The sequence below is a fragment of the Rhinolophus sinicus genome, linkage group LG06, assembly GCF_036562045.2.
Source record: "Rhinolophus sinicus isolate RSC01 linkage group LG06, ASM3656204v1, whole genome shotgun sequence".
NCBI lineage: Eukaryota > Metazoa > Chordata > Mammalia > Chiroptera > Rhinolophidae > Rhinolophus > Rhinolophus sinicus.
Window position 1 is genome coordinate 14,862,263 of NC_133756.1, and position 26,014 is coordinate 14,888,276.

A 26,014-nucleotide genomic window follows, 5' to 3' on the forward strand; every position below is an offset into this window, starting at 1 on the left:
GCCCTTCTCCCTAGCTGGGACAGCTTGGTGTACCCAGAAGTATACTAGAAATCATACAATGTCTGCTCTCAGACCATAAAGGAATTAAACCAGAAATCAAGAACAGAAAGGTAGCTGGATAATCCCAAAATACGAGGAGCTTAAAGTATTAAATAAACTTTAAATAAGAAAAAACTTCTAAACAAAACATGGGTCAAAGAAAAAATCTCAAGAGAAATGAAATATTTTGAAGTAAATAAAAATGAAAACAACTTGTCAAAATTTGTGCTTTGAGGGAAATTTATAGCATTGAATGAATGCATTGGAAAAGCGGAAAGACCTAAATTGAATAATCCCCAGACCACAATGGTACTTCATGAGAAACTTTGAGTAAAGCCTGTTGGCACAACACTTTTGAAAATGCAAAACACCAAGAGATCTTGTACTCTCTGATTGGAAAGAAAGGAGAGAGATGGGAGAATATTTACCTACCAGTTTTTATAAGTGTAGTTAACTCTATACTTATTCTTTATAGTATACTTATTTCTAGCTTAGAGACCAATTGCATTTCCTTAGTAAGAAAGGCAACGAAATCCCTGTAATAGTCAGAAGTTTGTTTTCATAATTATCCTCTATGGGTTGTTGTAAACTTACAACGGCATTTTTATTATAGAAAACTATGTATGTTGCAATGTGGGAATTGTGTTGGTCCCGTCAAAGTTATAAAAGATGCTAGGAGGTTGGATTTGCTCAGTAACCCTACGATAACTAACCTGCGAAGCATAACTGTTTATTATAATTAACACAAATAACAAAACTGTGAAGTTTCTTCTTACATTAAAAAAACAAAATACAAACAAACAAACAAACAAACCCAAAGTCCTAGTGTGATTTATGAGGCCCTACATGGTCTAGTGTCCCGCCACATCTCTGACCTCATCTACCTGTCACACTGATCCAGCTGCCTGGTCTCCTTGCTGATTGTCCAATGCACCAACCATGGTACTGCCTGTGCACCTTTGAACTTGCAGTTCCCTTGGCTTAGAATAGCCTTGTCTCCACATATGTGTATGATTTGTTCCCTTACTTTATTCAAGTCTGTGTTCAAATACTCCCTCAGGAAGGCTTTCAAATTATCTCATCTAAATCTGACCCATCTACCTCTGCCCTCACAATCCATCATCCTATATCCTTTTGTTTGCCCTTTTTCACCTATAACATAAATCACCATGTGACACTTTATTATACATTTGTTGATTCCTTATTGGTTTTTTCCCACTAGAATGTAAGCTCCATGAAGGCAAATCTTTGTTTACTGCTGTATTCCCAGCACTGGAATAATGGCTGGTGCCCAGTAGGTGCTCAGTAAATGAATCAAATGAAACTAATAAAAAAAAGATTGGCGTTCCATGACAGGACAGCTGCAAACCCTGCACCAGGTGGTTTAACAGATGCTGACCAGCAGAGCCAGAGATGACCTTGAGAATGGGAGATCCCTGGGAATTCACAGAAATATTGGGGGTGAGCACCAGACTTTCTGAAAAGGGTGGAAGGGGGAATAAGGAGTAATTCCTGCTGACACCTTCATTACACATACATTACCTTATTTCATCCTAATATCACAACAGATGAGGAAACTGAAGATCAGAAAGGTGACGTGGCTTACCCAGGGTTATTCAGCTGAGTAGCAGAGCAGGAATCTAAAATAAGCTCTGACTCTAGAAACCTGTTCTTTCCAAGATACCACATAGCTTAGGAGAAAGTTTGGCAAAGAGTGTGTGCTCAGTTAAGGAACAGTTAAAGGAATGAACAAACACTTCATAAAGTGACAGTTAATTTGGTATTTTTGATATCAAACAGCCTTATGGAGACCAAAGGCAGACCAGGAGAAAGAAGAAGCTTGAACAAAAAGTTGTAGGATTAGACAGGAGCTGTTCAGGGAACATTGAGTACATCAGCTTGGCTGGAATTTAGGGCACTGAAAGCTGTTCGGGAGATAAGGTCTCTAAAGACCAGAACATTAAAGATCTTGTCTGCTGGGTTAAGAAATTTGGGCTTTACCATGAGACAGTGGGGAGCATTAAGCTGTACAGTAACATGGTCAGACACTAATTTAGGAAGGTCAATGTGGGGTGCGGGGGAAGGGTTACCAAATGTCCTGTTTCCTCGAAAACAAGACCTTGCCGGACAATCAGCTCTAATGCGTCTTTTGGAGTAAAAATTAATATAAGAATCGGTCTTATATTATATTAGACCCAGTATTATATTATATATTATACTACATACCCGGTATTATATTTATTATATATTAATTATATTATACCCAGTCTTATAGTATAAAATAAGACCGGGTCTTATATTAATTTTTGCTCCAAAAGACGCATTAGAACTGATTGTCCCACTAGGTCTTATTTTCAGGGAAACACGGTAGATTTGTTGTAAATGTCCCAGTGAAGGGTTATCTCCAAAACAATCTACTCTCTAAACCAGGGGTGTCCAAACTGCGGCCCACAATCCATTTTTTATTGGCCCGCAGCAAATTCCAAAAATATATTTAGTTTACTTAAATAAATCAGGTGAGGCAATACTACTTCACCCAGAGTGAATGGCCCGGCTGTTTGTGTATTTTACCGCATATGGCCCTTGGTGAAAAACGTTGAAAAAGGTTTGGACACCCCTGCTCTAAACCCTTGAGCGGTTGAGGTTAAAACCAGCCCTGCCCTAAATGTTCATACAACAGCCACTAGTTGGCAGCAGTGTCCCAAGAAACAGATGAACCAGCCCGAAGCGTCCCCCAGCCAACTTCTAGGGCTATTATAATAGGATATATGATAAGCTGGTGGACAACAAGAGTAGGTGGGAGGGCAATCTGTGTGGCGAGAACTCCAAAGGCCCATAGGGGAAGGAGTATGTGGAGATCAGAGGAGAGAGTGATCAATGCCTGGAGGATGGGGGCGGGCAGTGGTGAGAGATGAGGCTGCATAAGAGAGCTAGAAATTGATCATTAATGGCCTTGAATTTCCAGGTTAAGGAATCTGGACATTATCCTGAGGCAACTGGGGACCTAGGTAAGGTTTTAAGGAGAGAGCGACATGACCACCTTTGCATTTTAGAAAGATCACCAAGATTGTCGTGTGGCGAGTGAGCGGGGAAGACAGGAAGCAGAGAGGACAGTGAGGCAGTGCTTCAGTGATCCGGGAGAGATGATTGGTCCACACTAGGGCCAGCAACTGCAATGGACAAAAGGGGTCATATTTCTAGACTTAAGAAAGAAAAACCATAGTGAGAAAGGGGGCATTAAAAATGTAGTTGTGACAGAAGAAAATTAAGATTCTTTCTCTATTATTAAATACACATTCTGAATTGTTGGATTTTCTGCCTGAAACCGCAACTGAAAAAGATTGTGGAACTTCACTAAAGTTTAAATTCAATTTCATTCATTCGACAATCCTGACGAGAGTCTGTAGTGGGAGCTGGGGACAAAGGAATGACAGCAGTTGCCTCCTCGATCTGGTGGAAGGGCAGTCAACTCCTGTACGGTGCGCTTTGATGGAGAAAATACAGGACGCTATGGGGTCCAGTAGGGAAACCTGATCCAGATTTCCAGGGAGAGGAGGCTTTTGAACACAGGTTATCAGATAAAGGATCTCACAAAGCTGTCACTGGACTTAACTAAGCACTGGAAAAGAAAGGGGCCTGAAAGAAGCCCTGTTACCTATGTACCCTTTTCGTAAGAAACCGTTGGCGTCACCTAATGCGTGGGATGTATCTCCGTGAGCCACATTCCCCAGGATGCCAGCGCTAAACAAGACGCTGCCGCTGGCCCCTGGAGTAAACGCATCTCCGAAAAGATCTACGTGCAAAACGTTCCTAAGCGAGGCTCCGGGACGGTCGCGGGGAGCAGCCGGGCTGATTAGTGGGGGCCTGGGCCCCGCCCCGTGCCCGCCCAACAGTGCGGTTCTGATTGGTGGAGATACCACATAGCCCCGCTCCTCACGCGAGGCGACGAAAGGAGGCTAACGATCTGGTTGCGCGACAGTAGAGTGGGGCGTGGAGCACCGCTGTTAGCGCCTGGGGAGGATGAACGATCGTCGCGGCCCCAAATCTACACCCATGATGTACAGCGATCCCTAGAGAAAAGGCGTCAAGGGACCGGAAGCTGTGCCTCCCGGAGCTTTGTGGGCCAAGGCTGGACCCGGCCCGGACTCCCGGCGCCTGTGCGCACTTCGCGGTTTGGGAAATGGCGGGCGCTGGGCACGTTGTCGCAAACCCAGTGGGGGAAGGGAACTGGGCAGTATGTTCTCGGGCATTTTCAGACCGGAATCTAGATCCCAGGGCCGGGGCAGGGCTGGGGTGCCAAGGAGCCACATGAGCTCGGAGCGCCATTTGCTTTGCATCCTTAAGCTCTGGCCTCTAGCGCGCCCCTCCCACCCCACGTGTTTTCTTTCCATCCTTTGGTAACAGAAGCCAGAGTGCCATCACAGGATTTTAAAAGTCCTGAGTGCAGCCCTGGCAACCTGGACCCTTGACTCTTTACACTACCTCTGGTGACCCACAATGAAGCCGACAGATAACTTCTTTCAATAGAAGTTTTCGGGAAGCCTTTTTGTAAGATTTCATCCTACTCAACCTCATTTTCTGGCCCCAGCCCTTTATCAGTTGATTGCGCTTCCCCCCACCCCCCCCCACCCCCCCGCAAAGTACAACCCTTCTCTGAACCTACTCATTTTGTGATACGGGGATGGATAACTCCTCAGGTTCCCTTTTCCTAATGCACACCACATAGGCACTTCCAATTACTACATACCTGTTTTCCCTTCTCACCCACTCCTTACAAGCCCTCTTTATGCCAAGATTTTAGTTTTGCCTGTGTGCAGTTATGAAGGCTTCTGACGGGCAAATTCCTTCCAGATTTTGCAGCTGAGCCTCTAAGGACAAATATCCTAGGTGCTTTATTTCATCAACTATTGACTGCCTGCTGTGTGCCAAGCCCTGCACATTTAGTGGTGACAACTCAGATAAATCAAATAGACTTCTTCCCATTCAACTGAGACTAGTTGGAGAAATTAGGATTTGTAATAAGGGGTGGATGGGTAGTGTCACAGGGAAGAAAGGAAGTGTTCTTGAAATTCAGGGATGTGAAAGGGGGGTCAGAAGTCTTTAGAAAGGATATATAAGCTGGAACCAGAAGGGGCATTTCCAAATGAAACTGATGGGCGAAGGCAGCATGACAGCTCACTGGGCCAATGCAGTGAACACGGTTCATTTAGTTTCTGTGCTTGGGGTGGGGGGAGGAGTAGGGTATGGCATATGAGTTGTGTAGTATAATTACTAAAAGCAGGGGTTTTAGCATATTTGCCCTGAGACTGCAGGCACATAACCTCTTTGAGCCTGTCAAATGCAGATATAGTACCCATCTCATATTCAAGAGAATGCATATCAAGGCCTGAGCATCAAGGTGAGCACATAGCTATCATTTTTTGAATACTATCATATGTGAAGGAAAATGGGAATGCATGAATGCCAAGATATTTAGATTTTCTCTGGGTAACAGGGATCCATACAGATTCTTGAGCAATAGAGGGTGTTGATCAGAGGTGCTTGGAAGGGACTCGATGGAGAGTCAAAGTCTAAAGTCACTAGCAGTTGACTGCTTGCTTCTCTTTTACCTCCATCCAAATCTCCATACCCTTAACCCACAAGTATTTCAAAACCATGTTTCTAAAAACCAGCCATTTATATCTGTTTAGGTAAGTTACAGAAGGAGTAAGGTGGTGTATTTACAAGTTGGTTTGCCTAGATATACTATAACTTAGTGTCTGTATTTAATATTGACAACCAAAAATATATATATATAAATATCTTCCATCTATACACAGCAGGGCGGGAGCATCCATGTGTTCTTGAGTAATGAGTTCTCAGCCTCCCACGGCCCTTCTCCTCTCATGGTGATCATCTGGCCCTCAGTGCAAAGGAGACTAGAACCTGGTAGCGTAGTCTGGCCCTTCCCCTCTCCCCCCGGCACCCCAGTGCTCCCAACTGGTCTCAGGCAAGGAAAGATTAATTAGAGTAGCTGGGTAGGAAGAGATGGGAAAGGGAAGTCCTAATGGAGCCTGACCCCTAGGGTGGGGAGATCCAGGACTGCAGAAGTGAGTGGCCACAGCCACCTCTAGGGGTAGAAACCTGTAGTTCGTAGTTTGATTAGTGTGTCCTTGGTCATGGTCCAGCCCTACAGATTAGCTTGGCGAAGAAGGCAAGTGTGTCTAGGCAGGACTCGGTCCCCACCCTCAGGCACTGAGCCATTCAGGGTGAAGCCTGGAGTGTGGGTATAAGAGACTCTGGCTGATACAAAAATAATAACAAAATCAGTAATAAAAAAAAATTATAAAATCCGTTGCTTGTCTGAATAGATCTGAGCAACAGTCTTGCTTTTGTTAAAATCCTGGAGCTGTTAAAGTCCTAAATACTCTTCTGGACATCACTGCTGGCTGAAGAAAGGAGCCCTAGGCCCAGCTCCACTGAGATCTGCCAATTTGGAAGTCTCATCCAGCTGCCTACGCTCTGAGAGATCCTTGGGGCTGCTGGGAACAGGCTGGGCTGGTGGTGTGGGGTGCCTCACACTTGGGAATCAGCCCCCAGTGGGTGGAACAGCTCCTCCGGTGTCTTGTCACTTTGGCTAGCTCCCCCCTGCCGGAAACCGGAAGCAATCTCATCGAAGGTCCGGCCTTTGGTCTCAGGAACTTTGAAGTAGGTGAAGATGAAGAACAGAATCAGGAGCACAGTGAAGATGATGAAGACGTAGGGACCACACAGTTGCTGAAAGACACATACACACTTGGTTGGAGTCCTGACCCTAGATTCTGGCTGTAGGACCTTGGATAAGTCACTTTACCCCTAAGCTTCTGATATGAGAAAGGGAATACCCACCTACAACCTAGGAGTGCTAGGATGATTAAATGAGAGTCTGCCAGCACTGGGCATGTAATAGGCTCCAGGGAACAGGTTCCCACTACAGAGCAGAATGGAGACAATGCAAAGCCAAGGAAAGAACCCTGGGGTTGAGGTCAGGGTTCCTAGCTGTGTGACCTGGGCTTCTGAGCCTTGTTCTGCCTCAGCATAATTCCAGTGGGAACAGCTGGAAGAGTACTTCAAAGGTGAGAAATGGTATGTATAGAGACAACGGGTTCTCACCTCCACATACTGGAAGCACATGCCCACAATGAAATTTGAAGTCCAGTTGGAGAAGCCGGCAACAGCAATGGCAGCTGGGCGAGGCCCCTGGCTGAAGAGTTCAGCCACAATGAACCATGGGATAGGGCCGGGACCCACTTCAAAGAAGGCCACGAAGCCAAAGATGGCCACAATGCTCAGATAGGACATCCAGGGCAGCTGCTCCTGTTGAGAACAAGAATTGGGGGGGAGAGGGGAGGGGCGTTAGGGCTGTAATGGAGCCTCAGAGGAAATAAACTGCAGATGCAATCCTTGGCAGGGCTAAGAGCAGAAGGCCTGGGGCTGATACTGGATTTGTGGTGTGGCTTGGGTACCCTGCCTTGGGTCTCAGTTTCCTCATCTGAACAAAATGATTTACATCCTGCATGGTGGTTGTGAGCTCCAGTCTACCCTCTGGGAATGATCGTGTGCTGTGCCTGCAGGGGCTGCTAAGAAGAGATCGGTGTGGTCCTCTAGTTCTGGTTGCGGAACAGTCTGCTTGTGGCAGGAGGAAGAACATTTCTGGGGGTGGGTGTTAGAAAGCTTGTAAGGTACCCAGCTCTGGGTTGGCACAGAGGAAGCCCCAGGCATGTGGTTCTATATATAACCATTCCCCTCGAGGCCACGGTATAAAAGTTAGGGGCTCTGGCTCAGATTCCAGAGCTGCTGCTCATCACGTGCTGTGTGCCAGACCTCTCAGCAATCACCAGACTTTCTGAGCCTTGGTTCAGCTATAAAATGTGCGTACCGGTGATTTCCTTGCACAGAGGTTGGACAAATGAGTGTTCGTGTGTGTGAAGTGCCTGGCACAGGGTTACCACAGAGGTTATAGTCACGGGTGTGGGGCCAACAGACCTGAGGTCGATGCCTGGGTCATCCTTTTATCTGCTGTTTTACTAACCTCACTGGGACTAGGTTTCCTCACCTGTGAAATGGGACTACTAACTGAACTACACCTTTGAGTCATAAGCTTTGAGTGAGATGAAGGCATGTTTCTACACCTCTGTGGTGAGGAGGGCAATACTTTTTAGGGCTGTTTGGAAGAAGAATTGAGGCTACAGATGAAAACTTTGAAAGGGTTAATATTGGGCAAAGCAACTCCTAGGGAGACAGAACTTGGGGTCTGGAGCTGGAGGTGCCATGGTGAGAAAGCCCCAAGCAGGGGGGAGCCAGTTCAAGGCAGGATGTGAGCGTGCAGAAGGACACAACCTAAAGAGCCAAAAGTCAGGCCCTAGCCCTGGGGGGGGGGGGGGGGGGTTGCAGAACTAGGGAGAGCAGCACCCCGGGGTGCTGCTGGCCAGGATGGAGCTGAGACAGGCACTTTGGGATCTGAAGCCCATGTGAGCTTTGCACCCAGCCCTGCCACCTGACCCCCCAGAGTGTGGCAACTCACCAGTAGGGCCAGCGCGATGGTCATGAGGATGGCACAGCCTGCCATACCAGCCAGGCCAATGAGGTGCAGGGTCCGCCGGCCAGCTCGTTCCACCACAAACAGCTGTGGGCAGACAGAATGTCAGTGCTACCTCCACCTGGAGCCCCTTCGCCCATCCAGAGACTCGCCCCTACAGCTGGGAAAGCCACATGGTACTGCAGAGACCAAGGGGAAGATGGTACCGTCTCCTCCCTGGGGTTTGGCTAGGGGGCCACATTCGGAGTAAAGGAAAGACAGCTGGCCCTAAAGCCTCACAGGAGTACAGGAGGTGAGAGCTGGCCCCAGAGAGCCAGACAGCCAAGCACCCTGGCTGTGACCTTGGGCGAGCCATTGTATTTCTCTGAGCATCAGTGTCATCAGCTGTTTGATGTGAGTAATGAACTTGACAAGTTGTTGATGAAATCAGATAGCACTTAGGGAGCACATGACACATGCCTGGCTCGGGTAAATGCTGCCATTCAGTCATGAGGCCCTGAGCTGGACCCTGGCTGCTGACTGGTGGTGGGCAAGAACACAGAGACTCACCGACACGACTGTGAAGGCTGTGTTGACGATGCCGGAGCCGATGGTGGCATACACAGGCTGCTGCACCCCTGCTTTTTCGAAGATCCTTGTGGAGTAATAGAAAATCTATAGGACAGAAAAGTCGTTGGGGCTCGGCGTGACCTTGGGCCCTTTCCCTGCCTGTCCCCGTGGGCCCGGGACAGGGGCTGAGTAAAGAATGAAGGGGACACTGCACCACTGCACTTACGGGTTTGGTTCTAAACCAAAGTTTCTCCATCGGTAAGGGCTTGTTTGCTGTTTTAAATTTGGGCTCTGTTCACAGCACGCACTTGACCACAGGCTTTGGCTGGGGCCACAGGAAGTGTGGGTGAGGGGCACTCACAGCGTTGATGCCCGACAGCTGCTGGGACAGCTGCAGCACCACGGCGATGAGGATGGGCTGGCGGTAGGCAGACGAGCGGAACAGCTCCAGGATGGTGACCTTCTTCTCCCGCATCATCTGCCGACTCTCCTCCTTCATCTCCTGCAGGTCTCGGGTCACATCTGCTGTCCCACGCAGCTTCTTCAGCACTGGGGGGTGGGGAGCCAGAGGGAAGGTGGAGGTGGCTCAGAGTGGGAAGAAGACTGGAGCCAGGGGTTGGGGAGGAGGGCAGGGCCCTGCCCGTACCATTCTTGGCTCGGTTCTCCTCGTTGCGGTTGATGAGCAGGAAGCGGGGGCTCTCGGGGCAGAAGGGCAGCAGGACGCACTGGATCAGGGCGGGGATGAAGATGATGCTCAGCAGCAGGGGCCACATCTCCTTGTTGCCCATGAGGGAGTCCAGGCCAAACACCTGGGGAAGCAGGGAGGGAAGAAGCAGCTGTGAGCACCCCAGCCTTCAGCCCTGCTCCGTCCCCCTCCATCCACTAGCCTGCCCCGGCTTGTATCCGCTGCTGCTTTAGAGAAAGGGCTCTGCTTCTGAGGCTCTGCCACTAACTTGAGGCTAGGGTTTCCAGGCGGGAATTCTCGCCCATTCTCAGGAATTTTTTTCCCACTTTCCCATCCCCAAATCTTGAGAAAAGTTGTTTGGGAAATCGGGAAAATCGGCTCCTTGAACCCAGTAATACCCACAATGGGAAATAAACGTACTACTCACAATGTACGTCTTAGGCATTTTTCCTATTTATCTCTAGGGTTTCCGGGCAGGAATTCCCGCCGGTTCTCGGGAATTTTTTTCACTTTTCCATTCCCAAATCCTGAGAAAAGTTGGTCAGGAAATCAAGAAAATCAGCTCCTTGAACCCAGTTGGTTGGTAGTATCGGCTGTCACTTTGTGGAAACGATTCATCGTGGAGAACAGAAAACAGTTTATGTCTTGGGATTCGGGAATGGGAAAATGAAAAAAATTCCTGAGAATGGGCAGGAATTCCTGCCTGGAAACCCTACTTGAGGCTTAACTTCTCTGAACCTCACTCAGTTGCCTCATTTGTAACACTAATACCTCTCGGCATTAGTGGGAGGACAGGACACACGGCTGCTCCTCTGCCATAGGACGCTTTGAGGGATGGAAAAGGGAAGCTTTCTGGAGAGAGGGTAGTGTATGTGCAGGCATAAAGACCTACAGGTATGAGTGGGGCCCAGCATGGTGAGGAACCAGTGGGCTTCCCTGCAGCTGGATCCCCAGGTGAGAAGTTTGAGTGGGCCGGGATGAGAAGGGTCACGTCATCTGGACTTGCTCTCCCCCCGAGGAGGCCCACCGGGAACTGTAAGTGGTGGCGTGTTCTCTGGGGCCTGTGCTAGGCTGTGCTCCACGAGGCTGCCCTTCTCTTCAGGGCTGTGGAAGGCTGGGTTGGAGGTCTAATCAGGTGTCATCTGGACACACCCCCAAGAGCCACTGAAGCTATGGGCTGGGGGCGGTGCTGCCCTACTCACCTGGGCAATGAGGATGCCGACGACGATGCCCAGCTGGTGCAGGGTGCCCAGCGCCCCTCGAAGGGCTGTCGGGGACACCTCCCCCACATACATGGGCACAAAGCCCGTGGTCAGGCCGCAGTACACACCGATGATGAAGCGGCCCAGGATCAGCATCTCAAAGGACTTGCCCAGTTTCGAGAAGCCCATGAGCACCGAGGACATGAAGGCCAGCAGGTTTATCATCAGCATGGAGTTCCGCCTGAGGGTGGGGTCACAGGTCAGATGGTTCCCTCAATCCCCCCAGACTCCCCACACCCAACTGGGACTCCCTGGGCAGGGCCAGAAGCCCTTTGCTCACCGGCCAAAGCGATTAACAAAAAGGCCCACCGAGAAGGAGCCAATCATGCCACCTACGGAGAAGATGGCCACGGAGAGGGACCAGAGTGTGGTGAGCGTGGCAGGTGGGATCCCGTCCCCATAGCGGCTGGCCCAAGTCTCGTTGTAGAACTCCTCAATCACCTGCAGGGGGAGAAGCAGCCTGGAGGGCAAGGCCAGGACCCAGTCGTTCCTTTCTCCTGGCACTCATCCCTCAGAAAGGGCCATTTTACCACAGGATGCTGGAGAGAGACCAGCACCTGGCACAGCCCCAAATTCACTGCATGTTCCTGTGCCAAGTCGCTCCCCTTTCGTGAGGCTTAGTTTTCTTAAGTGACAAACAAGGGGCTGGGCTCCATCTCCTGCTCTCATGCTTCCCCTTGGCATGTTTTGTGGCTTTGCATATTCAACAGGACTTGCTGGGAACCAACAGCCAATGACCAGTGGTGGAAGTTCAGGCATAGAGAGGAGAGGTTCAGAGAGAAAGTGTTCTTTCCCACTTATCCCTTTCTCCTTAAGGTGCTTAAGGCCCCAGCTCCTGTCACCCAGCCCTCTCCCCAACTCCCCTGCTGGGGAGGAAATACAGCTGGACAGATGGGTTCTGCCCTGGGAGGAAGGAAGAGCAGGCTCACTGACTGCACTCAGGGTCTGGTGTGACCAGCTTGCACACAAAACCACGTTCTTGAGACTCACACTGTGCTGTCTGTCCCCTAGGCTTACTTCCTTGTGGCTGGCCTGGAAGTTCCACCTTGAAGGACTTATGGCCTCCTCCCCTCTCCCAGGTGCCCAGCTGGGAGGTAGAGGGAAGGCCAGAACAAGGAAGCAGTTCTAGGAACTGGAGCCACCTGCCCTAGCATAGGCCTGCCCACTAGCCCTGGCCCTACCCAGGGGAGGGCCTGGCCGGATCCCAGGAATGTGACAGGCAGGCGGTACAGGTTCTGCCTGAGCATAAACACTCTACTCTCAGGCAATGCAGACACACATCCAGTGCCATGGGACTGGCCAGATCTACCCAGCCACATGTACAGCGGGCACAGGCCCAATGTACCCAGAAACAGCTTCCTGTGTACACAAACCATCACACACACATATTCATGCTCACATCATCTGAACATTCCTGGCTTCAGCCAGTCATAAACCTGCATGCCCCTCCTGCCCTCACCACTTGCAGCTCAAACTCAACTCCATTCGAACCCAACCCGTCCCAGTACTCTTGCCCACAATCATATGGCAAGTTCATGCACACACAGCAGTATGTGTCTCTTATACGATCTCCAAAAGCACTGCTCTTGGCCCTCCCTAACCCTCAAGCACCAGGCGTCTAGTGGAAGGAGGCTGTGGGAAGCCACAACTGCCAAAGGGGAAAATGAGGCCAACAGTCCCATTGAGTAGGGTGGGCCTGGCCCCATGGTTACAGTAGGTCCCTGGCCACTACCTATCTTTTTCCTGCCCAGTTGCTATGATCTGTCCAATGTCTGTAGACACCTGACAGAGGACGGGCTCTAGGGGACCAGGATAGATGGACGTGGGGAGGGGGTGGAGCGGTGAGGCAGTCCTAATCATCTGCTTGTTTGTCCTTAGGGGAGCAAGACAGTGCAGAGGTTAGGAACCTGGACACAATCAAGTTCAGATCCCAGCTCTACCACTTACCTCCAGTGTGACTCAGGGCAAATGATCTTGTCTCAAACGATAACAGAAACACCTACTATGTAGTGCTGCAGGGCATTAATGAAACAACCACCTTATGGTGTTTATATGGTGTCTGTCACCATCGCTGAGCCAAGGGACCCCACCACGTTCCAGTATGGACCTGAGGGATGTGCAGACCACTGACAAAGTCTAACCAAGCCTACATCCCATAATTCAAAATCAAGGCTCCTGCCAGATATCAGTCTAACATCTCCATCTTCGCCCTCCATGGTTACTCTGCCTGGAGGGCCCGCCCTGCCTCACCACGCGGAAACCTTTTGAGATCCAGCTCAAAGGGTCCCAGGAGTCTATCCTCCCAGAGGACAGGGATCTCAGTGGATTCACACCAGGGTCTGTCCCAGAGCTGGTGCCAGAAATGCCTGGTGAGTGAAGGAAGAGTCAATGAAGAAAGGGCCTTGCTTTTGCAGGGGGCAGAGAGAGGCAGCTTTCAATAAAACAAAACACAAAGTGCTTGTGTTCTTCAAGGGACAAAGCCAAGCCCAGAGGAGGACAGCTTTGGGAACAGTCATGCTCCATTTATCAGGCTCTGAGGAGAATAAGCTGCTCTGGACAAGGGAACTGTCCAGATAAATGACACGCACCCCTCTGGGGCCCCCAACTTTCCTGATCCATCATCTGGGTAGAAACCTTTTCTTCCTCCTGTCACTCTCACTTCGCTGCCCTGCTGACCTATACGTGGAACTCCAGGACACTAATGTCCTTGGGGTTCTCTACAGGGGCAAGGAGAGGTATTTGCCCAGATGGCTCTTAACTTTTGCATTCTGCAGTTCTCAGAGTCTTCCTGTGGTTCAGAGACTTGTCCATAGAACTCTCAACATATTGGTTTCAATTTTGCCAAGAACTTAGCTAATGGAACTTGTTTGAATTGTGTGCAAAGAAAGAGCCACTAGATAGGTACTAAGTAAGGGCTTACTACCTACATGAGCTTAAGGATGTAGGCTGAGGTTTGTGTCTTGGCAGCAAGGGCTTTAAACCTCTTTTCGGGGCTGGCTGGAGACGCTGTGGACCACATTTGAGGTGTTACCGGAGCCTCTCTAGTTAAGTCCCCTGCTTGTGACAATAGGTCAGAGGGACCAAACCTTGTCTATGGCTGGCTCCTCTATGGTTCAAGAGCTCCTCTGCTACTCAGACCCCTTTATAGGGTTGAGAAAGGGTGAGCAGGCAGCCACTTTCACCTTGGCCCCAGGCTCACCCATCCCCCACCATACGACTTGCTACCCAAGCTGAGGCTGTGCAGTGGACTCCTGCCTCTTGATCTGGCACTTGAGATTTCTGGGAAGAAGCTGTGCCCAATTTTCCATCCCTGCTCTTGGTGTGTGGGCTCTGTGTCCTCTTGCCCCTGAGAGTCCATGCCTCATGTGGGGCTCAAAGCTGGCTCTAGGCCCAGGAAAGGCAGGGGGATCCCTGACAATCAGAAGAACCTAGGGAAAGGTTCTGGGATCACTGCTTCCACCCACCCAGTTACTGCCCTTAGCACCCATCCTAGCAGTGGCTGGGTGCCCAAAAGGGTGCTGGGTACCCCTCCTTACTGCTCCCCTAACAGAATCCCACAGAACCAATCTCCACAACAAGGTTACTGGCAACATCCTCGGCCTGGCTCATGTTTGAGGTGAGGTCAGGCGTGTGCCTCTTGTGAATGCTCCCACCTCACATGCTCCCACCTCACATGCTTCTCACAAGCCTGGGAGATACCCTTGATCCTGCCACACCCTCCATCTAATCAACCACCAAGTCCTTCCCATTCTGCCTCCTAATTTGTCCTACTCTCTACCCATGCAGCACCTGCCCTGGGTCTCACCTGGATTTTGCTCCTGGCATTTTCCATCCACTGAAGCCAGATTCCATTTCCCACAATTAATTACTCCCCAACATGGCAGTTGGAGCCCTGACCATCAAATACATAGGCTCAGCCATCCCTCTGCATCTTGGCTCACCCTTCCCAACCTCTCCACCCTGCCAAAGGTCTGAGTGAGTGCATTCTGGAGAGAAAGAGGGGCTCCTGTCAGTTTGAGGGGGGATTGTCAGGAGTTGAGGGGCTATTAGAGATCTCTGTCCACTTATCCCCTCATTGAACTAGAGGGCAGTGGCCCACTCGGTGACACTGTAGGGGCCAGCATGAAAAAGCAGGTCGGCTCTGGGTGGCTGAGATCCCTTGAATTGAATGGTTTCTAGTAAAAGGCTATTTCTCACCCCAGCAGTTCTCCTGGGGATGGGAGTGGAAGTCTTGTGTCATGTCTGAGTCCTTAGGAATAACCGCCCTCCTCTGCCCAGGCAACCCTGGATACAGGACCACACATCTGCCTGTCTACAGGAAGTCCTGACTTCCTATGTGCCCAGGCGGTGTCTGCAGTGAGGCCTGGCGTGAAGGGAAGCACGCTGCCCGGCATGCAGAATAAGCTGCTACTTGCGTCACCGTTGTGCTCTCAAGGACAGAACCACCACTTTCCGAGGAGTATTCAGGACAGGGTTTTCTATTTTCAAACTGCCAGAAGACAAAGCATTACCCTAAGGAATTTATAGTGTAGTCAAGAACCTGAAGGACAGCTCTGTCCTCAGACTCTGCCTGGCTGCCCAGGGCAGGGGGACCCAGAAGGTCTGCAGAGCCCCAGGATATGCACTTCAGCTCAGGGGCAAGAACAGCTGTCTAGGCTGCAGAGGATGAGATTACCCACCTTACAAAGGTGAGTTCCCTGCGAGACGGGAGCAGACAAGTCACAGTTTAGAGAAGGGATTGGGAAACATTTTATGTAAAAGGCTAGATAGAAAAATACTAGAATCTACAGACCACATAGGGCCTTTGTTGCTTATTTTTCTTTTTCCCCTCCTCTAACCCTCTAAAAATGTAAATAAAAAAGCTTAGCTCACGGGCCATACAAAAACAGGCCGCTGGCTGGATTTGGTCTTCCTGCCAACCTTTGATCTAGAATTCTAGACTACTGCCAAGAGAAGGGTTGTGTTTGGGAACCTCTGGCTGGTCTCACCATCCTTCCCGGTGGACATTCCTCTAGCCCAGGAAACCTGGGTCTTCTAGTTCATGCTGAGCAGGAATCAGAGTTCCCTCACAACCCTCTCTTCTCTCGTAGATGTTACTGTGTGGATGAAGGGGTTAAACAGCTTGCCACACTTTGAGCTTGTTAGGAGGAGGAAAGGGCCAGCGTGTCCAGCTTAGTCCCTCAGTCTGACCTTGACTCCTGTTTCCTGTTCCCTACCTTCCCCTCTCCCACCTAGCTGGGACTGCTCCCCAACCCTCAGTCTCCATAGCAACTTTCAGTCATACCCCACAGTCACCTGGTAGTTTAGAGCCAGATGCTACAGGTGGGGCTGAACAGATAACCCTGTCCCTTGGGTCCCCTGCTGGGTCCCCTGGGGCCTCTCCCCAGTGCCTGGGGCCCAGGCAACAGATAAGAGCTAGAAGCTGGGCCCCAACCCCAGGGCAGAGGAGCGGACCACCCAGGCTGCTTTTCAGGAAGAGCTCTGACCTGGCTTCTCTCCAAATCCAGGCCAGCCCTTGGTTCTGGCCTCCTCAGTGGTCCCTGCCCTCCAGGTTCGCCCCTGCAGACAGAGGGATTTCATCTCCCTATGGCCGCCCCTGCTCACAGCCTTCCTTGGCTCCCCACCACCCTCAGGATGAAATGTCTCCTCACCCACACGATACCCACATGCTACCTGGGTACCCCACAGCTCAGCATTTTCCTTTGTGCTGCTTCTTTGCCTTTTCCCTGGTAAGATGTTAATCACCTTTCAAGAAACGTCCAAACACTCCTCTGGAAAGCCTTCCTGATAACCACTCCTCCTTCTCTATTGCAGTGGTTCTCAAACAGGGACAGTGTGGCCCCCCAGAGGACATCTGGCAATGTCCGGAGATATTGTTGGTTGTCACACTGGTGGGGTGCTACTGGCATCTAGCTGGCAGAGGCCAGGGGTGCTGCTAGACATCCTACAATGCATGGGGCAGACCCCACAACACCAGAGAACTATCTGGTCCCAATAGTGTTGAGAAAACTGTTCTGTGGGCCAGGTACCTTCTCCTTACCCCTTCTCTGCTCCCACTGGCTAACCCTTTAGACTAAATTCCAATATGGGTATGGTCTGATTCATCTCTGTCACTGGGACCCAGCACAGACTGGCGTAGAAAGAGTTGTCACTAATAAACAAGCCATGAATTTGAGGGGCTTAAGAGATGATGTATCTGTGATAGGATGTAATGGTGTTAAGAGACTGTACAACTATGTGTGGGAAACTGTGAAGATGTCTGCACATGACTGAGCTTAACTCAGCTTGAAAGTCAGAGCGGGAGGGAAAACTGGGTCGCAGCTGTAGGTGTGTGAAAGGGTGTTTTGGTGCTCATCTGACTGTGTGCAACAGCCAGTGCTTCTACAGTGGTCAAGGATGCAGACTGGAGCCAGACTCCCTGAATTCAAATCCCTGATCTACCACTTACTGGCTGTGTGTCCTTGGTTTAATTGCTTAACATCTCTGTGCCGCAGTTTCTTATAAAACAGGGATTATAGTGCCTACCTAATAGTGTTATTATAAGGAACAATGAATTAGGATTTCTACAGCAATGAGAACAATACCTAACACACAGTAATGTATTAGTGGAAATGGGGGAAGGGGAGAAGGGAACCAGAACTCTGGATGTAGACAGAGTTAAGGAGAGGCCACCTGGATGTCTGAGCGGCAGGGGGCAGAGGGCTTGGGATGGGAGGCAGGTCTTCAGTACTTTCATTCACCAAGTGGGTCATTCTAGGCAAGGCAGACCTTGCTGGCTCTCCAGACCAAGTTCCTCCTTTGTCAAACAAAGAGGGTAACCATCGGGCCTCTTCAGCCCCAACTGTCTGCTTTCTTCTGAGGATGCCTCATTTTCAGAGGTGGCTGACACTGTCCCTTGGCCAGGAACTCATGGTTTCTAAATGGCCTTTAGTCATTTCTGTTGGCAACTCAGCCCTATATGATGATCAGGAGGCCCTTGTTCATTTATTCCCTCTGTGGTTGGGCTCGCCTCCTCTGCCTCTACCTACGCTTCCTCCCTCCTTCGCTTCCTCTCCCCCACCCCCTCTTCCCCCAGGGAGATAGGAGGCCTGGCAGGGAGAAATGCTGGTTATGTTGTCCTCACTCACACAGCGCGACGCAAGGAAAGGGTGGTCAGGAGGCACAAGGCCTGGAGTCCACCTCAGCTCACCCCCTCACTGTCCAGGTGACCTCACCTGGCCTTGGTTTCCTCCTTTATAAGCTTAGTCCCACCCACCTTCTGAAGCTGCTGTGAGGAGATAATTAACGTGAGGTGCTTTGTAAACATTTAAGATGATATTATGATTAATTAACCACTTCCAGGAGAAAGCCCTTTGGGGCCTGTTTTATAGAGGAAACCAAGCTTCTGGTAATTAAGAGCACACCTGGCACCCCCACCATCAGTAGGGCAGTTTCCTCTGGAAAGCAGGCCAAGCAGGTCAACCCCGCGCAGTTTCCTCAGACAAATTCTTCTAAACAGACAAGAGCAGTCGATGTATTCGATGCAGGCAGTTAGCAATTCCGCACCAGTGCCACACTTCATGCCACCGCATCGCTGCACAAGCCGTGCCCACTGCCTGGGACAACTGCCCTCCTTCCCCGTGGGTCTGACTCACCCTTCAAGGTCTAGGGCAGCTGCCAGCTCCTTCTCCAGCGACTTCCTGTCGCTCCCATCACCCTCACCACAGCCTCAGTAATTCCTTCCTCTTTGCTCCCCTAACACCTTAAGCCCTCCACTCATTATACTCTGGCTTTTCCCAAGGGGTCTCCCCACCCCCTGGGTAGTTGAGTCTTTGGAGGATGGGGGCCCAGCTCAGCTCAGCCCACGTGTTAGGACCAGGATAGGATGTGCCCATTGTGCTGACAGCTCTGTTCCTGCCCAGTTTAGGTCATTACCTGGCACAGTCCTTGTTGAACGAAAAGGGTCGGCAGAACCAAATCACTGCCCTGTTGGCTCTGAGCCGTCCTTTCACCTCTTACTCTGGTGTCGTCTTCTCCCCTCTTCCCATGTTAAATTTATCACTTCTAATCTGCTCCTGCCTGGAGGAACTAAGGCCAGGCTTGTGAGAAGTGTTTGTAAAGTGCAAAAGTAAACAGACTGAGTTCCTGAGTGCGCGCCCCAGGAAACGCCACCAGATTTCAGTGTGTGCGCTATCAATTCTGGCCACTCCGGTCTCTGGCTTCAGTCCTCAGAGGCTGGTTTCTGAAGTGACCTTTGGACAGGTGCCCACAAATGTGCCTATAAATGCTGTTTACAAGCTCAGCTGGGCCCTCCGTGCTGCCCTCCCAACCTTCTAGACACCCTGGGCAGCTGCCCCACCCATCCGCACAGCAATCCTCGTCTTTCACCTGCTTCTAATTGGATGGGCAGCATAAGAACAGGAGAACTTCACTCTGGAGACCTGTCCACACCCGCAGCCTCAGAAGTACCTTAAGCCTTTCCAGCCACATGCCCACCCCTCCCTCCTAGAGGAACCCTCCTCTCCGCTTCTTCACTCTCTCCTCTCTGTTGATTCCTTACAACATGTTTAAAAATAAAGTCTTTATATTACAAAAAAAAATCCTAGCCAGACAACCCCTTTAGTGACCCACCCTTCTTTTCTCCCTTCTGAACCAAGTCTCTTGGAAGGGTTGTATCTACTTTCTCACTTTCCCTCCCTTTTCAACCACTGCAGGGAGGTTTCTACCCACATGGCTTCCCCAAGTCAGCCTTTGCCACCACTGGCCACCATTGGATCTTTCTCATTCATAAATTTGGGGCTGATTTGTGCAGGTCAACCCGTGGGGCTCCTGACAGCATTCCTTTACTCTGTTCTTCCACCCACGACTTATGGGAGTGCCTCTTAGGCTGGGCAGGCACTGCACGGCCCAAAGCAAACACCCGTGCCCTCAGGTGCTGCCATTCTTCCTCTGTTTAGTGAGATTCTGGTTTCCTGGCTTAGAGGTCCCAGCTCTCCCCCTGCCTAGGATCCTCCTCTTCAATGTGGATGTGCTCTGGGGCTTGACCCTTACTCCTCTCTTTGTTCCACAGTCTCTTCTCTCCTGCCATTTAGATATCAGTGACCAATTAGCAACTTTTCTCCAGCTGGCTACCTGCCTAAGAAACAGATTCCACGTTCAAGTGTTTCCTGTATGTCTCGGGCTGTATTACACCAAACCTCAATTCTTGCATGTCCCATGGGCACCTATTAGTGTCTCCCTACCTGTTCCTGCTCCAGACCCCACATCACGCAAGCCAGAAACCTAGAAGCCATTTTTAAAACCTACTCTTTTGTCCTCACACTGAACTAATGCCCATCCTTCCTACTCAGTGTTTATTTTTCTACCCTCTGACAATAGCAGTTTTCTCATTAGTTTCCCTGTCTCTAATCTCCAATTCTCAGATCCATCCCACTACACCAGACGCCTGAATCATTTCCCTAAAATGCAAATCTGATCGTATGTTTCCTTTAATGACTCCCCATTCTCCTCATTCCGAAGGCCACACTCCCGAGCTTGGCCATCGCGGTGCTGTCTACATGCCTGTTCTGATTGTCCCATGCCATGTTGGTGGCTGGATATTTTGCAGAGGAAACCTACCCACAAGGCCCTTAGTGGCCAGGCTCTGGCTTATCTTGTGGACCTCCCCAACCTTCTCTCTCCCCCATTCACCCAAGTCACACATCAGACTTTCTCTCCTCTGGGCATTTTATTACCCCCTTTGCAGGCCCTCTGCTCACTCCCACTTGTTCTGTTTCTGGAAAACACCTCCTCTATTCTGATCTTAGATTCCTAGTTCTGTTAGTAACTCACTATGTGGTCACAGTCAGGACAACATTCAATCCAGTCGTTCTCAACTTTGGCTGCACGTTAGAGTCAGTCGGGAAGCTTTCAAACTTCGATAATGTAGCCACATTATACCCGCAGCCCAGATCAATTAGATCAGAATCTGGAATTAGACCAGGGGACCCTAACGTGCACTCAACCTCCCTCTACGAAGGTACAGACTTTCTGCCTGTAAGGACTTCCAAAGGGAGACAGCTCTGAGCCACACACCTTGGCAAGAGCTGTTCAGAGCACTAAGCAAAGCAGGGCTTGGGGCTGTTCCAAGCATGGGACCACAGTCGCCATTTCAGGCGAACTTGGAAAAGTTCTGTCATGTCCGCTACAGCTGAGCATGACTCAGCAGGCTAGGCTTTCCTGGTGACCTGTTCCCCAGCATCAGGCGTAGCCCCAGCAGAAACCCTCCGCCTATTTGGAAGAGGCCCAGTTCTGACTCCCGAGACTGCCCAGTTCCCTCAAGAAGGCCCTGGAGCCTTGGGAGCCAGCTACACTCACTTTCTAGTTTTACCCATCTGGACAATGAATGTGCTCTTGACAGGAGGGCTGTCCACTCTCATTTCATTCTCCCCAGCAAGTGCAGAGTTTTAAACTGACAAGAAGGTTAGTCAGAAAGAAGGTGCATAAACAAGAGTTTGGTTCCTGACTCCACCATTCACTAGCTATATGACCTGGAGCTCACTGGTCATTTCACCTGCCCTCATCTGCTCAGGGCCTCAGTTTTCAGGTCTATAAAATGTAAATCACCACCAGTCCTCAGGAACATATGCAAAAGGCCTGGTTGTGGAGAAGGGACTTTCCTTTCCTGCCCCCTTTCCTCGTCTCTCCTCCCTAAAGCAAGTGGGCTGGGCTGGAGGTGATCACCGGGGTCCCTCCCAGTCCTGACATTCAAGTGAACAAGTGAGGACAGATCTGGGATGTGTCACAAATAAGCATACACCTTCACCCCCTGTAGTTCCCTAGGGCAAGACGCCATTTTTGTTTTGACTGGCACAGGGCCTCCAGGGAGAGGAGGCAGTTTCAACCTAGAACAGGATGCCTTACCAGGGAGTGTGCTGTGTGTGGATGGGTGTGAGCACGGGCTTGGGGACCACCTGGCCAGGAGAGCTCCAAGACAGGCTGGTGTTGTAGCTCCATCCCTAACTAGCTGGGTGACGCCAGGCAGGTTTCTTCTCTCTGGCCACTCTCCCCAATGCAGGATGGGCATGGTGGACGCTGCCGGCCTGGCCTGCTTATGGTGCTGCGTGAACGGCAGATGAGATGAGCACCACAAGAGTCCTCTGTAGTCGCATTGCACCAGGGATTGCTCTGATTATTGCAAATGTCTGTGTTGTACGGGAGGTTGCTGAAGATGACCTATTAAGACCCCATGTTTCTATGGGCCCCGAACTTCTTGACTTCTGCAGCCCCAAGATTTCAAAGCCAAAGCTGAGTCTCTGGGCCTGTTCAGGGCCAGACAACTGGCTGGTGAGGCAGATGGTTGAGTTGATGTAAATGACTGATACTCAAGAGGCTGGGTGTGTGAGGGTGTGTGGTGCACAGCAGAGGAAGCTGGTGTGAATAAGCCAAGGAAGGCACAGCACTCACCTTCTGGGGGGCATTGATAACTCCAGTGTTGTAGCCAAACTGCAGGGAGCCAAGCACTGCCCCTCCCACGGCCAGCATGAGGCGGCCGGTCAGCTTCTGCAGAGAAAAACACACTGTTACAGGCAGGTCTGGGCCCAGGTTACTACAGGGCAGGGCCTAGGCTGGCAGATTCCCTTGTTCAGATATCTTGCCTGACTCCTGGCACCACACCAGTCTTTCTCCCAGGAAACTTGGCCACTTCCTGACCTCAGGTGCCCAAACCAGCCCTGCTGACTTCTAGACACTGGGCTGGCCAGACCCATTTCCGGGGAGAGGGGAGAATTAGGGTCTCCTCTCTCTCTCTCTCTCTCCCTGCAGCCAGGTCTTGGCATTCTCTGAGGTCTCCTTCCCCTGGTGGAGCCATGCCTGGGGTCAGGTGGCTGCAGACTGATTGGGAGGCTCAGGAACCAGTGCCCCTACATAAGGGATGCCAAATTACATGGGAGAAGCAGCATACATGGGGGGAAGAGCCCTGGATTTGGACCCAAAGGTTCCAGTCCACTTGCCGCCTTGCTCTGTGAATTCCAATAGGCTAAGTGACAATTCCCCACTCCTCCCTGGCCCTGTTTGCTTGTCTGTGAAATGGGAACAGTTTCATGCTTATCAGCACGGGAGACGTGGTCCTGCCCTCCCCGCCCCTCCCCTCCATTCACAGGGTGAGATGAGGCAGAGACGACTGACTTCCAGCTCACTCGGGGGCAGGCTGGAGCTTGAGGCTCCCGATTCCCCACTCAGTGTCCCTCATGGCAACGATCTGTAGACCATGAGCCTCCCAGGGTTATTTGGACACAGATGACATACCAACCAGGAATGTGCTCTGGAAAAGTACATGACACAAGGCAAGTAAGGGTGTGGGAGCAAGGTGTTTCCACTGGGCGAAGAGCTAGGGGAGAAAAAAGGTAGAGGGTTTCTGTCTTCTGGAAACCAAGGGCCTGAAGGCAGCAGGCAGGAGGGCCCTGGGTGACAAGGTGCCTTGCTAGAAAAAGGGAGAGAACTTTTTTTCTTTTGAAGAAACCAAGAAATGTAACATTAAGCAGGTCCTTAAGTGGCAGTGAGAGAATGGAGCCAGGGGAGAGAAACCAAAGAACAACTCTGTGCACCGCACCGGGATGGCTAGTGGAGGGGAGGGTTGGGAAGCACACAATCCGGAACCACACCTGTGGGGGGCAAGAGTTTCAGCTCAGTCACAGCCTTGCTATATGGGCCTCGGGTTCCCTCACAGAACCCAGAAGCTACCCTTGATCCTCAGACAGCACTGGGCTTAGCTGTTAACCAGACATGTTCCTAGTATGTTTTCATTCTCCAGAAGCCATCAGGACAATGATTGAGACAGCCAAGATTTTCACATCAGAGGCTGAGAAATCGGAAGGAAGCTCGGGCTAGCCCGAGAGCATAAGCTCAGAGCCCATACTTTATGCGGTGAGCGCTGGGCCTTTCCTTCCCACCAGCCCACCTGGCCCCTTCCTGGCCAAACTCTGGACATTCATCCAGATGCTGGGGATTTCTTCATGGCGGGCTGCACTCCCTTAAAATCCTGGCCTTCACAGCACAGCTCAAAAACACCCCTGACCACCACAGCATGCCCCAGTGCCCCACCCCTCCGGAGCCCCCCTTCAGCTCCCTAGGGAGCCTCAGACCCAGGGCTGTTGGTTCTGAGTGGGCGGTGAGTACCTGAAAGCGCTCCTCTGGTTGGCCTCAGCCAAGCCCAACACATAGTGTGACCAGTGGGATTCAGTAAGACGATGTCACAAGGTACTGAGCATCAACGGAGGGAAGGCTTCACAGCGGCTGTTGAACCCCACAGTGCGAGGGTTTTCTGCCAGCTGAGTCCTATGCTTTAGCTCCGGCTGTCCATTGGGTTGTCCAGAGTGTGATACCAATGGTATGCAAGATATGTTTTTCTAGTACACATTAGAATATAAAACCAGCAATGCAAACCTATGGTTTAATAAAATGTAGCATAGCTATATAATGAAATACATAAAATAGAAAGTTCTTTAGGTATTGATTTAGGACACACGCCAAGATATATTAAGTAAAAAAAAAGCAAGCTTCAGAGCAGTGTGTGTTGTATGCTACCTTTTGTGTAAAACAAATAACAATAAATAAGGCTGGGGGGGAACTATAAATATATATTTAAAAGAGTGCACAAGAAAGGTCCCGTTGTACCTTGGGGGGTGTGGGTGGCAGAGTAAGAGGGAGACTTTTCATTTGATACCCTTTTGCACAACATTTTTGAATTTTGAACCACGTGAATGTATCATCTATTCAAAAGAAAATTTTATAAGCCCTGTGGTGTCATATGACTTACAACCAAGTAATTTAAATAAAAATTCAAGTGAAAAATAATACATACGCTATGTGGCTCTGGTAAAAAACATAGCACATGAATAAGTGACGCTGCAGCAGAGGCTCTGTGAGCAGTACCATTATTACAGCTCCTGGTTTCAGTCTGGCTCTGATCTCGAGGGGTCTGTGGGCCTCTGAAATCACCCCTGGGGCCCCACTGAACAGCTGTAGCCTCTGACGGTGGGGGCTGCTGGGAGCCAAGGACAACCCCCTCTGCTGGACTTCGCCATTTGGCAAGTCAAGGTCAAACTCTGCTTTAGAAAACCTGCCTACCCACGTCCTGGGTTATATCCACAACCTGCAGGCGGGCTGCTGCATTAGGAGCTGCTCCAATGCTCAGTGACCCATGCTCGGGCCCCAGCTGAAACAGGCCTCAGCGCTGGGGAGGCTGGTATGATCTGAGCTCCAAACAGAGGGTAGGAGAAGGCACTGTGGGAGTCCTAGAGGGAGAGACGTGTAATTTTGCCTGGGGACAGACAACCAAAGATGCGTCCTCAGGAGGTGACACTGGAGTTGGGCGTGAAGGACATGCAGGGAGTCAGCCAATTGGGGAAGTGGTGGCAGTACTGCATTCCAAGTAGACAGAACAGTAGGTGCAGGGGGAAGCAAAGGGGCCCCATATGGCCAGATTAAATGGGGAGGGGGTTGTGCTCAGTGTGGCTGGATGCTAGATGCAGGGCTGGAGTGTGGCCCCTGCTCCTGGGTAGGCACGCAATACCGAGACCAGTCACACATCCACTCCCACCTCCCACCCCAACTGCACCCACCAAATCCAGCTTGATCTCTGCTGGACTTGGAGTCAGGAGACCCAGGCTTTAGAGCAGTGAACTGCTTCCTTTCACCTTGGAGTTGAGATACATGGTGGCCCTGGCTCTGGGCCATGGTTTCCTCGCATAGAAAATGGGGGTAAGAGTTGCCGTCCAGGCCTGTGTCAGTGCCCATCATGGAGCCTGCAGGGTTCACTTGACAAGCACATGCTGAATCAGGGAAGGATGGGGAGCCAGCATGGCACCATCTGCCCCCAGCAACCCGTGGCCGGAACAGAAACACGGTGATGAACTCCATTCATTCAACATGTATTTATTTTGGTATCAAAGTGATGGACCCATT

At 50.7% G+C, this 26,014-nt stretch overlaps 1 protein-coding gene across 1 annotated transcript in view; it reads right to left on the minus strand.

Annotated features, from left to right (window-relative positions):
• Positions 1-5,697: 5,697 nt before the first annotated feature.
• The window catches only part of SLC2A1 (solute carrier family 2 member 1), a 29,052-nt gene continuing 8,735 nt past the window's right edge, over positions 5,698-26,014 (minus strand). Inside the window, exons 2-10 of the mRNA XM_019751168.2 lie at positions 22,517-22,612; positions 11,373-11,533; positions 11,033-11,273; positions 9,792-9,954; positions 9,507-9,694; positions 9,146-9,250; positions 8,582-8,683; positions 7,171-7,374; positions 5,698-6,795 (exon numbers count right to left, since the gene is read on the minus strand). Of these exons, the coding sequence (XP_019606727.2) occupies positions 6,595-6,795; positions 7,171-7,374; positions 8,582-8,683; positions 9,146-9,250; positions 9,507-9,694; positions 9,792-9,954; positions 11,033-11,273; positions 11,373-11,533; positions 22,517-22,612 (1,461 nt within the window). The 3' untranslated portion in view covers positions 5,698-6,594. The remainder of the gene's footprint in view (positions 6,796-7,170; positions 7,375-8,581; positions 8,684-9,145; positions 9,251-9,506; positions 9,695-9,791; positions 9,955-11,032; positions 11,274-11,372; positions 11,534-22,516; positions 22,613-26,014) is intronic.